Source organism: Scleropages formosus, chromosome 5, assembly GCF_900964775.1.
Source record: "Scleropages formosus chromosome 5, fSclFor1.1, whole genome shotgun sequence".
Classification (NCBI taxonomy): domain Eukaryota; kingdom Metazoa; phylum Chordata; class Actinopteri; order Osteoglossiformes; family Osteoglossidae; genus Scleropages; species Scleropages formosus.
In genome coordinates this window covers 12328180-12352193 of record NC_041810.1, presented here as the reverse complement: position 1 = coordinate 12352193, position 24014 = coordinate 12328180, and the positions used below count along the sequence as shown (strand labels likewise).

The following is a 24014-nucleotide window of genomic DNA, read 5'->3' as shown; positions in this document are numbered from 1 at the left end:
TTCTCCATCACGTTGTGGAATGAAGATTTTTATTGAAATCCCAAAACACAGTAACACGAAGAACATTTCTGTGTAAACATAAAATTCAGTCTTGCTTCGTACTCTCAGTTTTCTTCAGACATCCTAAATAGGTGAGAAATCTTGTTAAGGAAAAGAGTACACATATTGCTGCAGGGCAATGCTTGATTTTCTTTGGTTTTGGGTGAGAGTCCGCTGGAGGCCTTGCACCTGCTGTTGTGCCGGATTGTTGAGTGCTCTCTTTATATTAGTTCTTTATTTATGATGAACTGACAGCACCTGATTGAAAAACTTGAAATATAGGCAGGTGTGACAGTGTTGCTAAAAAAAAAAAAGCTAATTTGTGTTTCTCATATTTGTCATGGTTGTTGAGGACCAGTGAGTCAATGTGAACCACATATATAGAGTTCTTCACGAATGTTCTATGCTTTACTTGTTTACTTAGTGTACAAAGGACTGTGTTAATTATCACACTGGTTGTCTCTCCATCTGCTTGCTGCTCATTCTCTTCTTCTTTTTCCTTCAACTTTTCTAATCATCACCTTCTTTTCAAGAGAACCCAGTCATCCCATGACATGTCCAAAGTGTGAAAACGTCATCATTTCTCATCATTTGTGCTTCCACTGAGACTTATAATTTGGTCCAACATCAAACTGTTTTCCTGGCTGTCCATGGTCTCCTTGAGCATTTCCTCCAGCACCACAGTTCAAACAAGTCCATTCTTTTGTTGTCCTGCTTGTTCAGTATTCACCTTTTATATCTATGTACAAATGGTTGCTGAAAATACCATTGATTGAATGCTTGTCATGTATGTCCTTCTAGATAAAGAAACGTTTATCATTTAATCAATAAATAATCTCTGGTTCATTTCAAGAGGACTGAGGTCTGGAGATGGGAGAAATGGACACGTGGTTGAGGCTCAAGGTGGTGGGCTGATCTTCAAATGACTCTGCACGTTCTTCTCGTGACTCATTTGAACAATTTCAGTCCCTAATGGAACAACGCATGACCTGGCTGTTGCACTGGTAACAGAGACATTTGTCTCGGCAGTAGCTGCTCTGCACAAAAAAACAGGTCCCGTGTGCTGAAAATCAGTGTGGAACAAGATAACCCCCACAATCTCTTAAAGCAGTCAACTGACTATTTATTATGCATGTGTGTTTGTATCTGTGTCATACAGGATTAATGGGAAATGAAAGAACTTCTGTAAATATTACGCTGGGAGAGAAAAGTAGTGTTGGTGGGAAATTAATATCCTGTTATGTACGTGTGCTTACTTTTAATCTCATTTTTGTCAGTCATGGTGCATTTTTAATGATCCTCATTGTCATAAATGAATGTCATCCATTATATGTCAGACTCAAAGCGGGACGGGTGTCTGAATCCGTTAGCACTTCAACGGTCAGTCGGCTGTGTCCACATCACACCTTTACTGCCACCGAGAAGCGCTGATGGGGGAAAAAAACAGTCCGTACAAGTGGTTGCACAGTTTTCTGAAGCCACCAGCCCCCCGGTGTTATTTTGACACAGTACATGCTGTGGAAACGGGCCGAGTGGACAAATGGACATGTGTGGCATTTGCATCCCGCCCCTCCCTGAGCTCTCAGAGTCACTGTCTGACCAATGTGGATGCCTGCCTTTGTTGGAGGCCCCATTGCCGTGGCAACGGTAAACCCCCCCGACACACGCACACACACACACATGCGCATGGCAAGAAGCGAGGGGGGCCAGGCGAGAGCGTGTCCGGCGATGTCTGGCACATACTGTTGTATGTGGGCGTGGCCCTCCTGGGCTCCATAGGGGTAAATGGCCCCCTGGGTCCTCTCTCCTTGGAGGGAGTCTTTCTGGTGGGGAGCGATAAGAAAGAGAAATATAATCCTGATGCTCCCAAGTTCATTTGGTTGTCGCCTCTGGCCTGAGCTGCTAGAGGAAGGTTCTGTTCGTCCCTCTCTCTCTGCCTCCTTCTCTCTCTCTGTCTTTCCTATCTCCTCCCCTTCGTCAGAGTGTCTCTCTCTCTCTCTCTCTCTCTCTCTCTTTCTCTCTCTCTCTCGCTATCTCTCCCCCCCCCCCTCTATTTTGGACCGAGATGTTGCCATTTAACGGAGATCCATGGCTCTTTCAAGGCTGACCACCCAGACTACGCATTTTTCAGTGAGACCATGACCTGACTCGCCATGAACTTGGAGGGGCTTGAGATGATCGCCGTGCTGGTGGTGGTTGTGCTGTTCGTCAAGGTTCTTGAGCAGTTTGGGCTGTTGGAAGCGAGTTATGACGGTAAGGAAAAGGGGATAATATCCTAGGAGCTTCTGTAACACCATGGTAGGATCATGTTGGGGCAGTTTTACCTCTGAAACAGACGGTAGACGAGATGTCGACTCTGTTAACTGTACGTCCAACGTGTGTCCAGATTGCTGCTTGTGACCGTTTGGAGCATCTTTGAAATATTAAGTTTACAGTGAGTGATTTCTGTTGGGGCAGCAAGTGGGGTAGCGGTTAGAACTGTGGCCTTGCAATGAAAGGACCAAGTTTCAATTCCACCTCTTGCTTCAGTACTCTTGATCTTGTACTTGCACTGAAAATTACCCTGCTGTATAAAGAGTAAATTAATGTAAGTAGATCAGTGTACAAACCTTAAACTGTACGCTGCTTTGGACAAAAAGTGTCGGATCAATAACGGTTAATAATAATGTTGTCACTGGTACGTCGCGACTCTATCTTTCACCCTGTAGCACAAGTAGTGGCTTTTTTATACTCAGAGAGACTGCTGTGAGTGTGATTACTTGCTTTACCGTCATTATGCCACTACTCCATTTTACGCTAACTGTCCAGTGTATTTAAAACTACAAGATGTTAATTGTTGGAGAATTTCAGTTTCATTCGTCATTTGCACTGTAGATATTTTCTTGTTTATGCGCTTGACAGCAGTGATGTGACGTGATGTGATGGAGATGCAGAGAGAAGTGGATCAACAGGTTTGCTGCTGGTCCTTGCTGCTCCATCGTACCCTGACTCTTAGCCGCGTCAGCAGGTACCGCTCGGCTGCGGCCCGATGAGGTCAGACAGGACCTTGTTACACCTGAAACAGCCTCGACCTTTAGAGGCAGCCAGTCGCCACGGGAACGTCTTGAGGGGAGGGGTCAGCGGTGCTTAATGAGCGGGGTGGGCGGGGGGGCAAACGGATGGACGGAGGTGGTGCATCATGGCTTTAAATGAGATTCCCCATGGACAAATCAGACAGAAACCTGTTACTCTCTGATGCAGACCTCCATGGGCAATGGAGTCGATGAGCATGCATGAGCAGCTGGAAATAGGAGACCACTGGGGAATATAGAGCATTCTTAATGGAGCTTGGAGATCCACCTTTCATTTGGTTGGTGGCACTGATGGGCCATCATGGAATTTATTTGCTTATTTTCTTATTGCTCATTGTACCTGCATTGTTATGACTGTACTTCATTATATCTATCTCAGTTTAGGCTTCTGCAATGCAAAACTGTGCTATTGTTAGTATTTTTCCCCCTTTAAAAAAATTACCATCTTTGAAGCGTGATCTTGCAATCTGTTGATTTGTCACACTGCTCTTTAAACGTTACTTAAACATTTTGCACTCAACATGCTTACTAGATACTTTTTCTGATTTGAAAATCTACCTTTGCTCTGATAGTATGTTTCATATAGTAAAATACACACACACACACACAGAAGTAGTATATAATATATAAAAATACTTTTGTATACAGCATACAGTATATATTTTTATTCTTCATGTGTGGTTCCTATGTTTATACAGTTTAATGTTCCTCGGTAAGATGCGATACCATCGACAGAGATCACAACATGCTGAGTGGGTTTACTCTGTCAACCCACTGATAGATTCTACATCAAATGTGACTGAATGGTAAACAGTCCATAAGCGGTGGGCTAAATAACCCCATTACCTCAAAGAAGAATGGCCAATTCAGGCCACGTCTAATTTGATTGTGCTGGAAATGAGCGTTTCATTTGAACTCCTGTGCATTACAGCTCTAATTATCTCTAAACTCAAGCACACTAATATTATTATGTGTTCAAACCCTTTGCTGTCCCACCCAGAGACCATGGTGTTGTACAATTACTCACTGACAAGCTTTCACTAAAATCTATTTTTAAAGCCATTCAGAATGGTCTACAAGGTCCATGAAAGTCTCCTAGAAATTGCTCACAGTGCTTAAACTGAATTGTCGTAGCAACTTTGGTCATATTTTTTCTGACAAGTGTGTTCTAATGGAGGTCACATGCAACATTTGAAGGTCAGGACATGCCCCCCCCCCCCCAGTTTTAGCTAATTACGAATTAAAGTATCGACACACAATCAGGGAAATGAGGAGGTCTGGATGTTCTCAGTGCCATTCTCCGGGGAGCAGTGTGTCCTCCAGGACCTGCCACTACTGTCATCTTTAATTGGACCCGCAACTCGGGGAGCATCGGAGGACAGAGTGAGAAGTGCGAAGGCAAATTAATAATGTGAAATCGGGGAAATTAGACCCTTGCTGTCCTCATTTCATACTCCTGCTTGTTTACTGTTATTTGCCTGACACTTTTCTCCAAGGTGACTTACAATGTGGGGTTTGTATACTAAGCTAATTACACTGATTTACCCATTTATTCAGCCTGGTAAATTTTACCGTACACTATATTAAAAATGAATGTGAAGAGCAGTAGGTGGCACAGTAAATAGTAACGAAAGACCCAGGTTCAGATCCCATCTCCTGCTGTAGAAACCTTGATATAGATACTTAATCAGAACTGATATAGTTGAATTGACCCTGCTATATAAATGGGTAAATAAATGTAGGTAACTTAGTATACAAACCTCACACTGCAAGTCACCTTGGAGAAAGGAGTCAGAGAAATTAAGAAATAACTAATTTGGGGTTAGCGTTTATTCATTTATGTCAATAACTTGTTAAATATGCATGAGGGTCTTGTGAGAACACTAAGAATCTTGGGATGTCTGAGTTTTTACTGTGACACTGGCCCCTTTGCCTCTGTTGGTATATGATGGCTGTGAGGCTCATCCCCCTTGCACCTCATGCTGGATTGCAGTTGGAACTCTCAGTCCAAGCTTGTTTGTTGGTTTTGTTGGTTTCCTGGTTTAGTTCTCCCAGTTTCCTATTTTTAGTGTGTGAATCCGCATCCAATCCGTGCCACACGCTAACCATCGCCACCTGTCGCTGCCGTTTGCTAAGAATCTGTGGAGACCACGGGAGGCTGAAGGGGCCCGGGAGCTCAAAGACTCACCCTTAGGTTTGGTTGTAGCAATGCCAGGTCGGGACATGTCAGCAGCAGGGCTCTGAAAAATAACTTTTGTAAGGTGGCCTTCAACACCTAGTGGCTTCAAGGGAACAGAGGTCAGTGCTGTTGCTTAGTGGTCGTTGGGTTGAGATTAGACTGCTGGAACTCCAGGCAATGCTGCTCCTTGGTGTTGGCTCCATCCAAGCACTCTGAGGTTTGGCAGTTCCCTTCCCTTCTCCTGTGTGGAAGTACCAAAACTCACCGGGAAGTTCTCTGTTCCCTGTGGAATCTTGCACCGCCTGGTGCAGCAGCAGGTGTTAAGTTCACAATATCAGAACTGCTCTGGACACCTTTAAATCCAGGCTTAAGACCCAAGTGTTTACATTTACATGCCTTTTTCCCACTTTCAATGTCATTCCTTACTATTATATTCTCATTTTATTTTTGACATTTTATTCTGTTGTTTTTCAAAAGCTTCATGGTGCTGTGGGTAGTGCTGGTGCCTCACGCCTCTTTTACTGTGTTTGAATCTGGCTTCATATATATGGAATTTGTGTACTTTCCCCGTATTTGTGTGGAGTCGGGGAAAGTGTCAATTGCCCCTAGTTTGTTTGCGAGTGTATGATTGAATCAGTGTGTTACATGACTCTGTTGTACTAATGGTAGAGTGCGCATCACTGGTTTAGTTCAGTGTATCTAACCCTGTGAGTCCCGTTGGAAGTCACATACTAAGTGCCAGTTAATAATAAAAGATCCCTGATACACGCAGGTTGTTCCAAAACATCTGCTAAAAGGATTAACAAAGGAGGAGACTTAATTCTCTACATATTACCTGTGTTTGTGAAGGAGCATGTCTCTGGGAGCAAGAGCATGTTGGGATGGATAGGACCAATCCTTCCTTCCTAAAACCCCCACCACTACCACTGTGAGAAGCACCCAGCTTGTTGCCGGCACTTCCTACGCTTCGCACCGGTATTTTCAGAGCGCAGCATTATCATCATCTCATTGGCAGGTGAGATCTGTACAGCATATTGCACGTCTGCTTTGATAGCACGTGCGCTGTCATCGGGCTGTAAAGTGGGACAACTCGAGGCCTCACAGTTGAGCTTTGGTCCTCTTAAGGGGGAACAGTCCTCGTGAGGCTGTGATCTGGAAGAGCTCTTGACCTCAACGCTGTTGTCCTTGTCGGGTGGTGGTAGTGGCTGGTGTGTTTAAGCTCGCAGTGTGGAGAATCCACAGCCAACCTCATGTGGCCCCGTTGACCACCGCACCACCCAGCCCCATGCCTCAGGTCCATTACTTTAACAATCAAGCACTGAATTGATTGGCTCAAGGCAGAGATTTGTCCCCGAATCTCCATGGTGCTGGGCACTTCTCAAGTGCTATGTGCTGAGGTGGTGGCTGGTGGCCAGGCTGTGTGTTTTAAACCACTTTCAGGGCACCTGTGGCAATAAGTGGAGGGCACCGATTAAGCTGCTCCATTGATTACGGTCCAAGAAGTCAGATTGCTTCAGGATTAGATCTCCATTCGTCCATTAATCCATTTACACCACCCCCTTATGCACTCAGTGCTGCGGTAAGCTGCAGCTTATCCCACAATGCACTGCGTAGCCCAGATTACATCACCACTGTACCACTAATGTGGTCAAATTTGCATAAATTCAACGAATATTCCATTTTTTTAATCTCCCATAAAGCATACAGCTGACAGGTCATTAGCTTGCTGCAATAACTCCTTTTTTTAAATCATTTAACAGCTGACCAAACTGAAACTAATGGCTGCTTAAAATTAAAGTAAATGGATTTGCCTCTGGGCAGGATATAAAGTGATTGTAATACCTGTTGCTGAAGTGTAAATTGGACATGAATAAAACATTTAACATTTTTTTAAAATCTGTTCTTTGAAACCGGCACCACAAAGCTTATTTAAACGTCTAATTTAATGGTAGTGAATTAAAGTTTCCCCTTATAATTGACTGTTAGTTGAACTGAAGTACCACCTTCTGCTGAATGTAAGACCCTTTGGGTTCCGTCTGTGGAAAGTTCTGCATGGTTCTATGCATCAGTTCCATGACCTTTTGCAGGGAGGACATCTGACTCTGCTGATAGCGTGAAAGGTCATTATTATTAACTGTTATTTATCCAACACCTTTTTACATATGTGGTTTTTACACTAAGCTAATTACACTGGTTTTCTCTTTTATAGAGCAGGGTAATTTTTACTCTATCGGTTTAGGGATAAGTACCTTGATCATGGATACTACAGCAGGAGTGGGAATTCAAACCTTGGTCCTTCCAATTGCAGGGCAACAGCTCTAACCACTGCGCCACCTGCTGCCCCTTTAAGCTACAGAAAGGATTCTGCTGAGCAGGTGCTGTACAAGAAAAGTGGAAGAGTGAGGCACGTTTATGAAGTCAGATGATGATACCACAGAGGTGTGAAAATGTGATGAGTGATCAGTGATCTGTCTGAGTCATTAAATGTGCAGGAACAGGACAGAGTGCTTCCCTGTTTTAGATGGAAATAAGGATATCTTGGAAAACCTGCATGAAGTCAGGCTCATCTGATCTATCCCAGCCCAAATCAGCGGATCAGTTGTGATCAATTGTGTCTCTAAGATATGGTGGAAGAGCGCCCTCTCAGGGGTACACATGTCAGTCAGCTGGACCAGGATGGTGCACTTGTTCAGGAAGGCCTGTTCTTTTAGAGGGCAAATTATTAAAAAAGATAATTAAATCCATGTAAATTAGAACCTGCAGTTATTAGAGCTGTGCTGCTGTGTGAATGGGAATTGAGGGAAGATCAGATGGGTTGGGTTTTGAGAAACAATGACACGACCGTGAAGCTGAACTTGTGGTTGCGCATTTAATGGGGCAGGAGGTGGCCTATTGGTTAGAGCTGTTTGCCTTGCAGTGAAAGGACATTAGTTCATATCCCTGCTCCAACTGTCATACCCATGAACGAGGTACTTACCCTGAATTGATACAGTAAATCTGACTTGGCTGTATAAATGGATGGATAATGGTAGGCAATTTAGTGTACAAAAATTGCAAATCACCTTGGGCAAAGATGTCAGCTAAATTATGGTTGTTAATAATAATAATAATAATAATAATAATAATGCTAGTGTTGTAGAAGGCCAGAGCAGTCATGGATGTGTGCAGATGACAACAAGCAAACCATATCTGTGCAGGGGACAAATATGAACCTTGTAGGTCAGAGGTCATTGCTTTCCACGGCCAGTATGACTTGTGCGGTGTACTTTACAGATGTGCTCCGACTGTGCTGCACCAGATGTGCTCGTGACTCGTACACCTTTCTCGCTGTGTTCAGAACAGCGCTGCACCCTCACTCTGGTGATCCTGCCCTCTTTGGAAGTCAAGCTACTTTGGGGCTTCGTTCCAACGGCACCGTGCGCCGGTTTATGGAAAACGAATTTGGGATCAGCTCACACGAAGTGGAAATGAAATAGGAGAGCCACTTCTTTCCACCACCTCAGGGCTCAGTCTAAGTGCCTGGGTTTATAAATAGAGACGCGACACAGCTGGTCAGTGCTGTCCTTCTGCACAGTGACAGTGAGTGACAGCAGCGGCGTGTCCGCACCCAATCTAGACACCACTTCGCTCAGACCAACCGTTTCTTTACACGGGAGAAGCCAGTATTGCCACAAAAGGGGAAAAATATGATCCTACCCAGCTGAAAATGTATAAATCATTGCATTGTCATCATTTTCATTACCATTAAAGTGAACTGGTCATTATGTTGAAGCTATGTGAACTATGTTCACATAATCCTATGTCTGTGTCTAAAGCTCTTCATCTGTTTTTTTGAGAAAAGTGTCTGATAATCACTAAATATGAATGTAAAGTTGGAATGGCTTGGACTCACTCTTGAAGCTAGCAGGTCCTGCATCGGTATAGTGTTGGTTACACTAAATGTGAATATGGTTTATTGAAGAAGGTGCTATCTGGAATCAGGAGGAAGCCAACACCAAGGTGTCGATCCCAAGTCGGCTGAGCTCTTATTGATGAATGATTTTTCTCTGCATGGAACGCATGGTTTCACTGTGGAACAGTTAAATGATCAGTATTGAATTTTTAATCTTTTTTCCTATGTTAAGGCTCTTCCAATCAATGGTTAATAAGGTCTTCAAACAAAATGAAATTTCTGATAAATTCATGAAAGGTCTCAGAAATGTCAGGTGCCCGTCCCAGAACTTCCACTCCAGGCCAGTGAAAAGCACTGTAGATGTAACTCATGCTGTTTTTCTTCCTACTTTGAAAGCACTTAAAATATGTAACTTTTTGCAAATGTATACCAGTTTTATATGTTTTTGCATCACCGACTCCAGCCTTACACCCTGTGTTGCCAGGTTAGGCTCCAGCTCGCCGCGACCCCGCTTGGGACTAGCGGCTTCAGCAAATGTGTGTGTGTGTGTGTGTGTGTGTGTGTGTGTGTGTGTGTGTGTGTGTGTGTGTGTGATTCCAGTATGTGAGGGGTTTTCTGCATTCTAGAAATTCAGAAGAGAGAACCTGGAGAAAACCACTAAGTGGCGTTTCACTAATGAAGTCTAACATAGAGCCAGTGTTAATCACACAAAAAAATAAATGGAATTCAAATCTGTTCCACATTTAAAAAAAAAAAAAACTACATCATACTTTCCTTGCACTCATTGGCTTTCTAAGTGACTTGTACACTGTGCTGTCACCACAGCCACAATGCACTTGTGTTACTGCCCACCTGTTACTGCGCTCAGCAGGAGCACCTGCTCACCTGGGGATGTGTAACAGTAATAAATTTCAGCTGACTCCCGCTCCCTGACTCCTTTCTCGTTCCCTATTGCATCAGGACTTGAACTTGCTTTATGTGTGTAAATGTGACAGACCGACTCGATCTGCTTTGTCTGCGTACCACTGCTTTGTTATTTGAGGAACGCAGTGGTATACTGCAATTGCGGCTTTAGTGTTCCCCTGCGCAGTGTACTTATTAATATCAGTTTAACTGTTTCACATTAGATCCTTGCTGGATCTAGCAGGTGTGACAGTTTGGTTACTGAATTGTGGTAAAATTTGCAGCTTTTTCCTTAAGAGCTGTTGAACATGAGAATCCAGGTTCAAGGCCTATGAAGGGGCTTAGAGTGCCACATGTCACCTGAAGTGTTCAAGGAGCCTCTTTCTAATGAGAGAATATATATAAAAAAAAATCCAGTGTAACATAGAATGAGAGGTTTCTACATAAAACTGCTTTCACTGATTTATCCATTTATAGAGCTGGATAATTCATACTGTTCAGGTAACCACCTTGACCAAGGGTGCTGCAGAAAGTGTGGGGACTTGAACCCACTACACCACCTGCTGCCTGACACTGTCCCCCAGTTATGACAGCAATGTGCTCCGTTAGAGATCCGCTCGTGCAGCTTCTTAGACATGGACATCCTCTCCAATTTAATACTCCTTAGGGTTGTAACCTTGCTCTGTGCATCAGTGCCATTTCAGAATATCAAATGTTACCGAAATTGAGAGTCAGTAGTCCAATAAACAGGAGATATTGGGTTGGATCATTTTTTTTTTTTTTGAATTATGAACAAGTCACACTGTGTCACGATGAGTTGTACTTCACTGAGTTGTACCTATAGTGTGGTGTGTGAATGTGTGTGTTTATGGTTTCAGAGAAGGCTGAATATCAAAGTGATAACCTGAGTACAGTACACAGTGTCTGCTTGATTGTAAACATATATATATATATTCTAAATCAATATGTTTACTAAAGTGTCACTAAATGGTCACCCTGGGTGAGATGCCAGTCCATCACAGGGTGTTATGTTTAGCCAAGCTGCTATTTCCACTTCTGTGTTAATATTACGTAAGTATGCTGTTGCACATCCCTGTAAACAGTTGTACTATTTGTGTAGCATTTATTGTCTTTTACAACTGTAACAAGAAGCGCCGACACAAACACATGGGTTGCTGGGGGGGGGGGGGTATTCAACAGAGGGAGGACCAGCAGACAAAGGCACAGGCAACTGCTTGGGATGAGGGTCTGTGATCGGGTTCGGGATTGTGGGCGTTCTCGTGCTCTCTGTCGCCGGCATCTCAGGGTCGTCGCCACCATCAGCTCCTGACTTGCTCGCTCTCTGTCATTGCTTGAACCGGGGGAAGAAATAGAGGCCTTGATCAGGTTCAGCTGCTGTTGTTCCGCCCCCCCTTCGGAGCGCCCCGGCGTGCAACAACAACGTTGTACTTTGCTATGGACTGGCGTCCCGTCCAGGGTGTACCCTCCTTAGCCTTGTGCCCAGTGTTTTTGGGATAGGCTCTGGATCACTGTGACCCTGCTCAAGGCAAGTGGCTGTTGAAATTTGATGGAAAGATTTATTGTCTTCAAATGCTGATATTGCTAAGTTTGGTTAAGCGGGTCTGAAGAAGCACCCACCTCCTCAAAGTCCTCAAATGTGAAAACCTACTTATGTCTTTTTATCTTCTGCTGGGCTCTGGAGCCTCTGCTGACCTTTTGACACATGTGCGAAAGGTCAGCGCTGTCAGCACTAGTGTCATGGTGCCGGTACAGTAAAATCCCACATGCTGTTGGTTGCAGGAACGCATTGACAGTTTTGATCCCTCCAGCCTCTTTGTTAATCTCTTTGCCTGAGATGTAAATGAAGTGTCCTCTCTGTCATAGGCATCATTTTCCAGCTGCACATTCCCTCCTGTCTCCCTTTGAAGTTTCCTTTGACATGTTGTCCTTCAGGGCTCCTTTGCGGTCGGAAAGGAACCTGAATTATTCAGGATCGGTTTGTTTCTCTCCCATTTGCATGCGATTGTGGAGAAGCTTCCTAGAGGGCAGCGGTGTCCAGGTACATGGGAGGAGCTCCTTTTGCAACGCTCAAGGCAGCTTTATTTGTCCTTCGTGGCTATTTTTAGTGCTCCTATCGATTTGCCCTTAAGCCGTGTGTATTTTTAAGGGCGAGGAGGAAGAAGCGCAGCTGCTGAGCAAATATGCCTGCTCGCCTGTGGGTTCGAGCACCATCCCTGTGCCAACCATCAGTGGTGGGACCCACCTCTGTTTTACACAGCACCTCTTCTGTAAAACTTTGATTAAACTCATTTGGTAGTGGACGAGGCATCTGCCGTATTTAACCTTCTCGTCAAGAGTAAAGTACGCAGAATTCATCTTTGTGCATCCTCAAAAGCAATGTTGAGATGTTGCCGCCAGAGGGAGCGGTAAGCCGCTTCTCCGCTGTGCTCTGAGCTCTTTTCCCCACATGTGATGAGAGGACAGTGAACACAACACAAACACACTTTAGTATGTCCAAACACTGCTAGGACCCTGCCCCCCGCCCCCAGGATGAGGCGATGAATAATTCAGGAGACATTTTTTTACTCGCATAGTAATGCATCACAAGGTTCAAAAGTGACAGCCTGGAATGTTGATATTTATGAGTTAATATTTCTGCATTTCCCTGTACTGTCCTGCATAATGTAGCTCGTTTTCTTCATATTTTTTAGACTACTGCAAAATTTAACTGATGATTTCCTGAATGAGGGCTTCCACTATACTTTAAACGAGATGTTCTTAAATCATTTTTACGAGTGCCGGGGTACTATCCTGTATGTGAAATATGATGTGTGCAGTACCCGTTTTTCTCTGCCATTTCTGTTATGTGGTACTGTATTCTACCAGTGTTTAATTTTGAAATGTTAAGCCATTTATTTTGGGTTGAGTTAGGTGACCTTCACAAATGTGGGAGTAGTAGTACTGTTATAATGCTAGAGACACCATATAGCTAGTTTATGGAGCTGCCACCTCATTATGGTGTGAAAAACTTGCTGTATGGTTCTGGAGGCTTTCTTCAAAATTTGGTTGATGCTGTTTGCTCATCTGTGTACCAGTTGGTGTGAAATATTCATGAGTCAACTTTCGAAGCCATTGAATTATTGCTGCTGTCTTTGTACCAGATGCAATGGAAAAATTGCGTATAGAATGTGGGAACTTTGTGAAACATATTAACTTTCACAGACCACTGGTGTGTGAGTGCTTATACTTGCAATGATAATGGTGTGGGTTGTGCTGCTTTGGCACATTTTCATGATAAAGTGATCCGGACATAACAAAGGTCTGAACTGCCTTCACAGTGAGCAGTGAGCTTTGCTCTACATACTACACTTTTGCATCCATTTGTCCATTTTTCCCCTTCCTGTCTCTTTCTGTCTGCTTCGTTTCCACTTCCTGTTTTTGAGTGTTCACTTTCTGTCCACTCACTGTGTCTGAGTGCCCACTTCCTGTTTCTGAGCATCTGCTTCCTGTTCACTTTGCCTCCTTTGTCACTACTTAAGTGGACCTAATAGAAACAAGCTGGGCATAGGGTGATGACATCACCCTGAGAAGAATGCAATGCATGAATCTGATTGGCTGGCTTTGTTGCCAACCCCATTCTGGGGACGAGTGTGGTTTTCAATATGGAGGGTTTGACTCAGTCCTATTGCACTGTTTCTCCACTTTATTGATTTGTTTTAACTTCTCTGTTCCTTCTACTTGGTATAGATGTTGTTTCAGTAGCTTTTTTTTTTGCCATCTCTGTGTTTTTCCTCATTGTGTTCTGCTTGAGTAATAGCCTGTTTTATGACAATGAATTGCAAGCCTAGAAAATAGCTTTGTTTTTCTGTGTAATATTATTTAAGTGGAAGGCCCGGTTTTTTTTTTTTTTTTTAAAGATGTCCTTAAGCACAGTAAAAGCCAACTATTAAGGAACACTTAAATATTGCTGTCTAAAATTTGAGTTTCTTAATTTAATCCCAATGGCCTTCAATCCCAACCCCTCCCTCCCTTTGCAGGGGATCAGTCAAAGGGCAGTTTGTTAGAACTGCGTCCTCCCCCTCCGGCCCTGTGACGTGCAGAATTTCGTTTGGGAAGAATGTAAGCATTATAAACAGAGCAGAATGTTGTCGTCATCAGAACATCTTGAAGGTAGACCATACCACATGTAGCTGAAATAAGAATTCGGAGAGAGTTCTTTCGGTGCTCGTATAAGGAAGGTTTAGAGTCGTGGCTCCAGAGCACCGGTGTCTCCTGGTCTCCTGACCCTTCTCCGCGGTGTCATTGCAATGTTAGATTTATACAATAAGCTGTTTACAGTGCTTACACCCATCTGAACAGATAGGTAATTTCTACTGTATCAAGTCAGGCTAAGTACCTTCTTCAAGGGTACTATAGCAGGAAACCAGTTCCATTGACTCCAAGGTGACGATTATAACCCCTGCGCCGCCTGCTCCACTACACTGCCGGGTCTTTTGGACACAGCGGCCTTGCGAGGTGGGGATTCTCCGCTGAACTTCAGCAGGATCAGTTTTTGGCTGAGGCTTGCAGTGATGATGCTCTGGGTTGTGCTGTAGGCCACTTCATTACTTGCTCATGTCATGGGTTCCTCCTGACTTCTAAGTCAGAGTGTCTACTTTTTTCTCTCTTTTGAACAACCCGAGAGTTTACTCATTCTTTAGCGTTTATTAAAGATAAATCTCTCGACGCGTGTGCTACGAGCCATGACGATGTAAAAGATCCACGGCATCGGTGACAACAGCAGTGTCTTAAATCACCACAATTGATGCATTTTGTTTCTCTCTGCGGTGATAAATGGTCAGGGATGCGTAATTAACTTTGCACCCGTTACCCTTCCATTCTGCTGGCATTGTCGGGCTTATTGAAGACACTCCAGATTAGTTTGTCTGCTTTTTCACCTGTGGCCCCGCTGCTCTTCCTCACACTCCTGTGTCACTGCCGTCTCACTTTCCTCAAGGTCTCTACAGTCGTGGTCCCAGAATCCAACTCTGACATTTGCAGGCGGGTGATGTTCTGCTGCTCGGGTCTCAAACTCATGTCTGCGTCACTGTTTAAACCAGCTGCTTCTATTAATTACCCAGTTAGTACAAGCTGGCATTTTAGATTATTCTTTTTTTAAATGATAAAGTGCATTTGATGACTGCGGCCCCCTGGGTTCCATACGTAATGAGTACTGTGTTTTACTTCAGTGATTTTGCAGAACAGCCTAGGTATGAAGAGTACTTCTGATGAACTTCTAATTGGGCAAGCTGATTGGGGGAATGGGTGGAAATGAAAAGTAACACACCCAGCCAAAAGTTCTTTCTCCAGTTATCAAATACACACACACACACACACACACACACTCTATCTACATATCTAATAACACACCATAACAAAAACACTTTATATAGTACACATGTACACTGGATACTAAATGTACACTGAAACTAGAAAATCTGTTTTGAAGTTATGTTTGGAAATCCAGGCTTACTTTTCCCCACAATTTTAAGTCATAGCCTTTAGAAGGTTGGAGGTCCCTCAATTTATTTTGCAGTTAGGTCCTGTAAAAAGAAAAATAGCTTTTGGTTATAGCTATAATTAGCAAAATATATTATGTAAGATTTCAACATTTTTATTAATTTCAACCTAAATTAAAAATAATTTTAAAGGACTGAAAATAAAAATGCATCCTTTCCAGAAACTCCTGTTTAATGCCATTTGTTAATCGCTTATTCAAACATTCCTCATCTTGCTATTGGTCACCGACACTTATGAATACAGTGACGACCTCTAAGCATTGTGAAAGTGAGTTGAATTAAGAAGGTCCCACAACTCTGATCTGTTAGGGTGTTCTTTACTGCCTCTGTCAGCTTGCTTGGTAAATACATTTCACATTCACTCTATTTTTAGAAAATAGACAAAGAAAATGCGCACGCAAACACACAGCAGTTAACATGAAATGGGAAACTGTTTATGTCTTTGAGTATTTGTAACTCAACCGTTCGTAAGAGGCGTTAGTGTGAATATTTCTGCATCGCGTGAAACTTCAGAACTGTTGAAAATCTATTAATTACGAATGAAAGTTACCGTGATGTTATTGTTGTTGCTGGGATGTGTGCCAGGGTACTGCCTGCACTAGATGGGTCGTGTTCTGCACCACGACTTCCTCATCAATACTTTCCAAGTAGAGGTGACACTTTATGCTTGGCTGAGGTTCCAGCACCTTCTAGGAAACTCTGATTTCTCTCCAAAAGTTGGTCTCCTTTCTGTTAACTTTTCCACTTCCAATGCCTTCAGGTACCAGTGTTACACAGCTTAAAATTTCGGAAGAAATTAGCATGATGTCTAGACGACGGAGGACAGGCTGAGGACTTCTTTTTGTCGATAACTCATTTTTGGTGGAAATGTCAGTTTGTTTTCTGTAACTCTGAGGTCGGGCCGGTCATTTGCTCTGGTGCCAGAAGACAGGAGTGACACAGGAGCAGCTTGAACCTTTGGGTCGGTTATCCTCAGCCCACATCGCAGACCCCCGGCAGCCCTGCTGACCACCTAAACATCAGGCAGAGCCGCCAGCGCACAGAGGTGTCTCCCATCATCAGCCGGCTGCCTGGACCGGTTCGGGATCGCCTTGAAGTCGTGCTGCAGGCAGGCGCCGCGCGGTGTTGTGCTAGATGTGGCAGACATGACGGGTGCAGATCCGACATCCAATCATCCGAAGTGGGACGTGTCACACTTGGAAAGCAGTTGTGTCATTGTCAGGAAGGGAGCTGTTTGTGAGATGTGTGTAATTAGAGACAGTGTGGGGGTCGAGGACACACACACACACACACACACACACACACACACACACACACACACACACACACACACACACTCTTTCAGTATCACCTGAAGATTATTAGTTCAAGCCTCTCTGCCCAGTACTGCTGTACAAACCTTCAGCAATGTATTTACTCTGAATTACTTGTATAATGATACTCAGCAGGCCAAAGTTATTAAGCACAGTAAATTGTAAACATTTGAAAGATGCTCTGTTACCTGAGAAGCATAATAATAATTAACACAACTTTATGAGCCTGAACTTGAAATAGTGTAATGCATGACATGTTACATGAAGGTAGAGGATATAATATATCAGAAGGAAAAAGCTGTACGTTAACATTAATAGAGACATAATGCATGAGCTCCTTACTTTATATTTTACCATGTTTAGTCTCAGGTGAGCTTACTGATGTGATGCTCTGTTTCCTGATCTGTGTGTTTTTCTCAGTCAGGCCTCTATGTGGCACTTTCCTCTTAACCACCTCGGTCTCGAAAACTGGGGGTTCTTGAGGCAGACATGACATCTGTTCGAAGGAATTATTATGGCTGGGGGTGTTTCCAAACGATCCCTGATGTGAAATATATATATATATATATATATATATGGATTGTATTTTATGTTGTTGGTATAAAGTGAAGCTGTGGGGGAGATTCATTACCCCATCTCGGTCCCAGGCATGTTAAATGTCCTCAGCCAGATTGCTAGTGAAAGATGTTGTGACCCAGGGGTGATTTAAATCATCAAGCAGACGTTACGACGAATGTGTCACAAAAGAAAAAAAAGAACACTTTTAGCAGCTCTGTAAAAGCAATGGCGAGTGATACCGGCCGGAAATTTAAAATGAAGATAGTGAACTTATGTATGTTGTCAGGCACGTCAGTTGGTTGTCGGATGTATTTAACGTAACAGACTGCAGACGCGGTTTGATTTTTATAAGGGGTCATGTTATCGTTCTCAGATTGTTACTGTGCCTCTCCCTCGGTGACATGTGATCTGGAACCGACGGCTGCTCTCCTCCTTCTACACACAGCACTGTCAGTGAGAGATTGTTTGGAAAACTCACATGTGACTGGAGTAATTTCACTGTCTTATGTAGGTGGAGCTCCGCTGAGGGAGACACATGGGAAGAATGTAGTCCTGCAATATGATGACAATATTCTTTCCGCTGATTAGCTGTATACAGTTAAGGACCATGATTTATGCCCAGTGGAGCCCATCGATTAGGCTGGGTGATGGCAATGATTCTTAGCACTGTGTGAGACTGAATAGTACTGATGTTTGTCCTCTGCTGGATTCCATGAAGGTTGTTCCATCCTCACTGTGATGACCACCTTTGTTTTTCATATGATGTACCGTCAGATTTGTTCTCGACTCCCTGACTTAGTGGAGGATAAAGGGCCTCTGAACTCAATCGTGACCGCTGTCTATGCCAGATATGGTCTGTAAATCAGGGAGACAAAGTGATCGCACAAGGTGACGTGAGTCCTCATCTAGCAGTGTCTGGGAGCACTGCGCGCAGCCCTGGCTTTGTGTGACCGCAAAGCAGACAATGAACCTGGGTCCGCCTCTTTGCTTTTCCCAGTTTGCTCCTTTTGCCCTGAGGATAACGCACTATGTTTACGTTTAGTTATTTACAGTATCTGATGATTTTCTCCAAAGCGACTTGTAGTGTTTAGTTTATAGTTCATTTATGCATCTGCGTAGTTTATCCTGCGTCAGAGCAACTACCTTGATTAAGGTACTGCAGCAGGAGGTTGTATTTGAATGTGGCTCCTTCGAATTCAAGGCAGCAGCTCTAACCACTACACCACCTGCTGCCCCAATGCACCCTAACACATGGTACAGGGTAGAAAGCAGATTGTGAGGAATGGTTACTGGCTTTATTGTTGTGTTTAATGTCAACAGGAAAAGGATTACAGGAGGGTGTTGGTGAGCTAAAATCGATTCAGTGTGACCATGGTTTTCATGGTAAGGGAGGTATGGAAGTGGCTCACCATTGGTGCTTTCTGGAGGAAACCCAGGTGAACACAAGGGGAACATGCAAACTTCACGCAGACAGAGCTGGATTTTGACCCGCGTCGGAACGCGCTGTGAGGCACCAGTGCTACCTGCTGTACCACCGTGGCCCGAATAGGAAAAAGCCATCAGTTGGCTTCCGTTGTACCACTTTCTGTTACTCAGTGGAAGCTGCTTGTGCCTCATTACAGACAGCAGAGAACAAGGAGAGCTTGTAATGAAGGGGTGACAAGTAGTGGCGCAGGGTGCGGCTTGGCTTGGCATGCGTGTGCGGGGAAACGAAGGGTTGCGTCTGCTGTCATTCAGCAGAACACACCAGCATTTCTACTGTAATTGGAGAAATTGGGCTTGTTGTGGCTTGAGGGATGGGCTGCTGGGGTTTTAAGACACAATGGAATGTGACTGAGAAAAGTGAGAAGCGTGTGCTGTGGTGCCGCTGCGGCCCTAGAGGGACTACCGGGTGTCGCTTCTCTGGTTCTCATTGAGTATGCAGGTCCGCGACGGTCGGCAACGCTTCACGGATTTTAATTACTTGTATTTCACAGCTTTTGCTTCGGTAAATATGAGGGGTTGTTTTTGTTCGCGGTACGCGCCAGGCAGCACTCGCGTCACGGCACACAGTGTGGCCCGAGAGAGTCAGTCTGTCCTCATGCGGGGTGCAGCGGCAGCACACTGAAAGCACAGTGGTCAGGGGCTGTTTGATCTCACACTGGCGTCATTGCATCCTTTGGGCACACCACCATGTGCTTTTGCACATTTTTCAAAATGCATTTTTTTCTTATGGTCTGTCTATTAGTATTTTTCTTTTATTTTATTATACTTTAATTTTGAATTCTCTTACATTCTGACATATGTCAGAGAATAGAGCAGTTGAAAAGTTAGAGAAAAGCACTGAAGGTAGCTCTTGGGTTCAGTGGCTAGTGCAGTGGTTAGAGCTGTCATCTTGTAATTGTAGACCACGGGTATGAATCCCATCTCCTGCTGTAGTAACCTTGATCAAGGTACATATCCTGGACTAATATGGTAAACGTTACCCACATACACGCATTGTCTGAAACCGCTAGTCCCATACAGGGTCACAGGGAGCCGGAGCCGGAGCCTAACCCGGCAACACAGGGGGTAAGGCTGGCGCGGGAGAGGACACACCCAGGACGGGACGCCAGTCCGTCGCAAAGCACCCCAAGCGAGGACTCGAACCCCAGACCCACCAGAGAGCAGGCCCCAGCCAAACCCGCTGTGCCACCGCACCCCCTCGGTAAACGTTACCCCACTATATAAATGAATAAATCAGTATAAGTACCTTAATGCTGTAAGCAGCCATGGAGAAACGTGTCAGATAAATGAATAATCCTAAATGTTAATGGGAGCATACAAAGTGACCTGCTCCCCCAGCACCTCTGCCAGGTTGAAAAGATGCTCCAGCCCAGCAGACAAGTCCCGAGCCTAGTCACACCTTGCTGCACCTGGGTCGATGCTTCGGTCTACTGGAATTTATATGTACATTTAGCGTCGATCACCTGGCAGAGGGCTCGTTGAGCTGTGTGTAATTATTCGTGGCTCATCCGCGCGTGTGCAATGTGGATCAATGCGACGTGTCTCTAGCGTGCTGTACACGCGGTACACTGTCAAAGCAGATACATCAGTGCCTGTCATAAGTGTGTGCATCATTGCCTTCTGTTCCGTGTGCCTTCATTGACCACATTGTCCCTGGTGGAAAAAGGCCAGGAGGGGTGTGCCGGTGAGCAATCGGTGCTGGCGGCGGATGGTCCCAGCCAGCGGAGTTACCCCTCCGAGATGACCGCCTGAACAAATAGCGAACACGCATGCATCCGCCTGTTTTCTACACTTTGTTCTGTACTCTCTTGCCGCCTGCTTCTGCTCTGGCCTTGCACCGTGTTGCATGTTTGTAGGCATTGTTCTCAAGATTATTTCAGTGTTGGTTTAGCGATTTAGATGTTCCCGTCCCCCCCCTTTGTGCTCGATGATTAAGAACTAGATGGATAGCGAGTGCAGAGTTTAGCCGCCATGCTAGCTGCTGTCGTGTTAGCGAACGAACTAGCTAGCACCGGTTCAGTGTCGGTGGGAAAACAACAGCACACCCAGAATGCCTGTTGCTGTCTGTCTCTCGCATATCCACTGTGCCATTAGCGAGTCGCTCTAATTCAGTTAAAAAGGCCGCTTTGTCTGCTTAATGAGTGCAATTGATACACAGCGTGCGGCTTGGATTTGGCCGTCCCCTCAACCGCAAGAGCTGTAATCTTCTCTGGATTTCCTGTCGCGGGGAAATATGATCGTCGAAGGGGCGCCGGGATGCAAGATGCGCGGCCAAAGACAGCTCCTGACAGCGACTCGAGGAGAAAACCATATTCAGCTCAAAGGTGTGCGCTGGATGTGCTGCGACTCACTCGGTCGCGCTCGGTGCTTTTCGCTAGAAAGGCTGAGCGAAACTGGAGCAGGTCTCAACTGGCCGACAGCGTTTGGACCGTTGCGGTTCGGTGCACCTCCAATAGGGGGCGTCGCTGGCAGCCGTCCTGCTGCTGTGGGTGCAGCGGAGGTCATTGGTTTGCTCCGGGCCTTCAAAAGACTGTGGTTAAGCCAAGGAAATTTATTTGCTTTTACTAATGGTGTGAAGTCATGTTAGTTTTTTAATTCTCATTAAAAAGAAATGAGAAGAATTTTTTCTTCCCTCCTTTTTTCCGCAGTGATGATACAAGTTTGGTGTAATCCCAGACTTGCACAAATAAAGAGACGGTCCATGTGACGTTAAATGGCCACGGTGCTAATGGCATTGCTTTTCCTGTTCTAAGGACAGCGCTACATTCATGGAACTGCCAGTAGTGCATGTCCAGAATTAACCAGCACCTTCCTGGCAAATGTCAGTGTTTTTCACTGCCTGACATCAACTGACATCGCACTTGATAAGGGCTACATTGCACACAGCTGCCTTCCCTGCTCTTTTATAAGGGAGCAGGTAGTGCTCTGACTACAGTCATCGCTTTGTGATCAAAGGACCGGGGGTTTGAATCCCTGCTTCTCTTGCTACTCACTTTTACTTGAGCGTAGGCAGCACGTGGCATAATGGTTAGAGCACTGGAAAGGTTCCTGGTTCAAATCTCACCTCGTCCTATAGTACCGTAATCAGGATACTTAACGCTGAACTAATATAGTAGAAAAGATCTTTCTGGATAAATGGGTAAATCTGTGTAAATAACATAGTATGCAAACCTTAAACTGTAAGTCACCTTGGAGAAAAGTTTCAGATAAATAAATGTAAGTACAACTGAGTGTGAACACTCTGACTACTACATATTGTGAGTATATGTCCAAAGTGTGTATTTACTCTGAAGTACTCCAGGAAAAATGACCCAGCTCTATAAATGGGTTAGTGAGAGCAGGTAGCTAAACACTCGAAGTAGCTTGGGAGAAAAGCGTCAAGTAAATGAATAAATGCAAATGAGTAAGTGTCCTGGGTATACATTTTGAAATTTAAAACAACTATACTTATATCTCAAAAATATAAATCAAACTCATTGCTGAGAAGTTGGGTGAGAGCCAGTGAGAGGACAGTGGAGGAGGCGTAATTTATTCTGTGTGTTTTAGGGTTTTTGTGCATGTGTAATTCCGTGTGTGTGTGTGTGTGTGTGTGTGTGTGTGTGTGTGTATGTATTGGGGCTGCCTGGCCTCCTCCCCTCCCCTCCACTCCGTCCCCTCCCGTTCCTGGCCGCCTCCCTCAGAGAGGCAGTCAGAGCGCTGTGTCTCCACACTGACGGAGGCGATCCGCTCTCCCCGGCTGTGGCACCCAGCAGGGAGGTCCCGTTGGCGCGTGTGCAAGTGAGCACGCTCCCAGTCGGCGGCGGTCACAGGGGCCCACGGCGGCCGGGGTCAGCATCGGGCAGAGAGTGACGGGTGTGCGTGCGGAGGTGGAGGCCGAGTGGATCGCGGGCAACCGGAGCGGCGGCAGCTCAGGGGACTGGGATGGTGGCGAGAGCAGGAGCATGCTGAGCATCGTGTGGGAGACGGAGGGCCTGCAGACTGTGGGCATCGTGCTGATCGTGTGTGCCTCGCTCAAGCTGCTCCACCTGCTGGGACTCATCAACTTCTCGGAAGGTAGGAGCACCAGGTGGGCACGACGTGGGCTGCCCGTCAGCATCTGCCAGGGGTGCCACTCGGAGCGCCTTCAGGTAGTCGGCAGTACTTCCCAAACCATAGCGACAGTGTCTTTTCAAAGGTCTTTCCGCGGGCGTGCGACTGTGTTTCTGCAATGCTCCTACTCCCCAGAAAAGTGAGATGTTGCTCAGCCGAACACACTGGTCACATATCACTGTTTTTAGCAGGCGAGACACATTGAAAGTGATATATCTGAATGTCTGCGATTTTGAGTTGCATGAAATAAAAAGATAAAAAAGCTCCAGTTTAGGACAACAGCAAGATCTGGAATAGCATACAGTGCCGAAACAGACACCTGGCAAAAACATCAGACTTCTCTAAATAACTGAGCGAAAAAAAATAAAGTGAGCTTCTTTTTCCAGTTTAGCATAAATCATTTTCTTACATTAAGCCCTAGCATGAGTCGTGTGCCTTCTGATGTACTATCAAAAGTGTTCAGCGAGACTTACTGTCAGATTTCTACAGTTCCTAATTGTACATGAATTATACATGAACTCTGAATAAATATTTGATGTCGTTATTTACTGCATTAAATAATCTAAACAGTTGTGTACATTTCTTTTCTGTTAATATTGTAATTTATGAACCATTACTCTAAACCATTTTTCATTCTGTATCGTCCAGTCAAGCTGAATGCAAAGGGTAGAAAATACAAACCAGCTGCATGCTGAACTTGTTGTATCTTTTAAATAAGACTTTTTCAGGCAGGTGTTTGCCTTTCTTTGTACCTTTTTTGATTGGCTCAAGCAAGAATTAAAGCCCCAGGTAAATGTGTGTTTTGATTTGTAGTTTTCATTTACACTTTCTTAATTTGTGTTTGTCTGTATGCATCACAAAATGTGTCTCGGCAGAACCATGGGCTTCCCAGTTGCAACACGGCACAACAGGTGTGAACGATGGCCG

General features: G+C 44.7%; 1 protein-coding gene across 8 annotated transcripts in view; it reads left to right on the top strand.

The window, feature by feature from the left end:
• kcnip4a (potassium voltage-gated channel interacting protein 4a) overlaps positions 1 to 24014 on the top strand; it is a 123429-nt gene that overhangs the window by 74961 nt on the left and 24454 nt on the right. The window contains exon 1 of one of the 8 annotated variants that reach the window (XM_018759621.2): positions 2193 to 2292. The exons of 6 other annotated variants lie outside the window; for them this stretch is intronic. In XM_018759621.2, coding sequence (XP_018615137.1) covers positions 2193 to 2292 — 100 coding nt within the window. Of the gene's footprint in view, positions 1 to 2192; positions 2293 to 22693; positions 23052 to 24014 lie in introns of those variants that run through there. One more of the 8 variants, XM_018759618.2, reaches the window with a different exon arrangement.